This window comes from Otolemur garnettii, unplaced genomic scaffold (assembly GCF_000181295.1).
Source record: "Otolemur garnettii isolate 467f Iridium unplaced genomic scaffold, OtoGar3 scaffold00075, whole genome shotgun sequence".
Lineage (NCBI taxonomy): Eukaryota > Metazoa > Chordata > Mammalia > Primates > Galagidae > Otolemur > Otolemur garnettii.
The window spans coordinates 8,162,457-8,163,849 of record NW_003852470.1 but is presented as its reverse complement, the minus strand read 5'-3'; the positions used below and the strand labels follow the sequence as shown (position 1 = coordinate 8,163,849).

The window sequence follows — 1,393 nt, the reverse complement described above, 5'->3', positions numbered from 1 at the left end:
GGTTGCTGTGAGCTATGACACCATAGCACTCTACCAAGGGCAACATAATATCATTTTTTTGTTCAACTTCTATGTTCACCAGTCATGGTCTTAAGCAATTAGTGGTCATGAACACTGGGAAAAAACTAGGAGTCTACAGGAGTCCTTTGAAGTAGAATGTTTCTACCCAAATCAAATGCCATAATGAATACCAAAGCATACTCAATTCTTCAGTGAAAATTGAACAAGTAGGTCACATACTGAAATCCTAAAATGCTTTTATTACAGATGTTTAATTCCAGGTGACCTACAGCACACTTAGAAATACTAACCCATCTGAAAAGCATGCTGTCACAATCAATTGATATCAAAATACTTCAGGGATATATTTCAGCAGAGCAGGGAACAGAGAGGCTGGACATTAAACTTACAGGGTATAGGCCCCCAGAAAGGGCCTTTCCAAGAAGGACTATATCAGGTCTGACGTTTTCATGATCAACAGCCAGCCATCTACCAGTTCTGGCCAATCCTGTCTGTATTTCATCGGCAATAAACAGAACCTATTGGGGGCAAATGTAACATTAATTAATTAGCATATTTGTTTCCACAGCGAAAATAGCAACCTTCATTTCTCCCCTCAACCTCCACCTTGTTAGAGCCAGTAGTCGCCAGGGTCCCAGAGACAGTAAAAAGTCAGCTTCTATGCAGGTTTCTAAGCATTAGAAAGTTCTTAAGCTCTTAGAATACCATCTCCCTCTAGTGGAAAAAATGATTTATCTTTGCGTTTATCCTGTCAGCAGAATTTAAACAAATGAGAGAAGTAGCAGCCGGTTTGGCCTCATCACCAAGAGCATGGACAACCTGGTGCCTGGTGCAGAGTTCCCGTACTCCCATTAGGTAGCCTGGATCAGGGACAACAACTCCGGCTTCACCCTGGATTGGCTCAACCATAAACGCGGCGACATTTGGGTCTTGAAGAGCACGCTACAAAAAAGAAGGAATAAGTTTTAATAACTTCCTTTCTACCACACTTGGAAATCTGAAATTATATATCCATATATTTCCCTATTAAGAGTATGCAAATTGATTTTTTGGGCTAACTTATATTCTTACTTCACAAGTCTTTCATGGACATTAAACTCCCAGAAGCTCCAAATACTTCAGGTTTAAGTTACACCATCCTACATTTTCTAATACTTAAATGTATTAAAAAGAAAACTTAAAGTAAATGGCCTTTTAAAGGCATTTTAAGACTTTTTTTTTGTGTGTGTGAGACACAGCCTCAAAGCTGTCACCCTGGGTAGAGTGCCGTGGCATCACAGCTCACAGCAACCTCCAACTCCTGGGCTCAGGTGAGTCTCCTGCTTCTGCATCTGCCTCCCAAGTAGCTGGGACCACAGGCGCCCGCCACAAC

The 1,393-nt window shown here is 41.3% G+C and overlaps 1 protein-coding gene across 1 annotated transcript in view; it reads right to left on the bottom strand.

Moving 5' to 3' along the window:
- Window positions 1–1,393, bottom strand: part of OAT (ornithine aminotransferase) — a 30,439-nt gene that overhangs the window by 9,077 nt on the left and 19,969 nt on the right. Inside the window, exons 7-8 of the mRNA XM_012807784.2 lie at window positions 841–963; window positions 411–539 (exon numbers count right to left, since the gene is read on the bottom strand). Of these exons, the coding sequence (XP_012663238.1) occupies window positions 411–539; window positions 841–963 (252 nt within the window). The remainder of the gene's footprint in view (window positions 1–410; window positions 540–840; window positions 964–1,393) is intronic.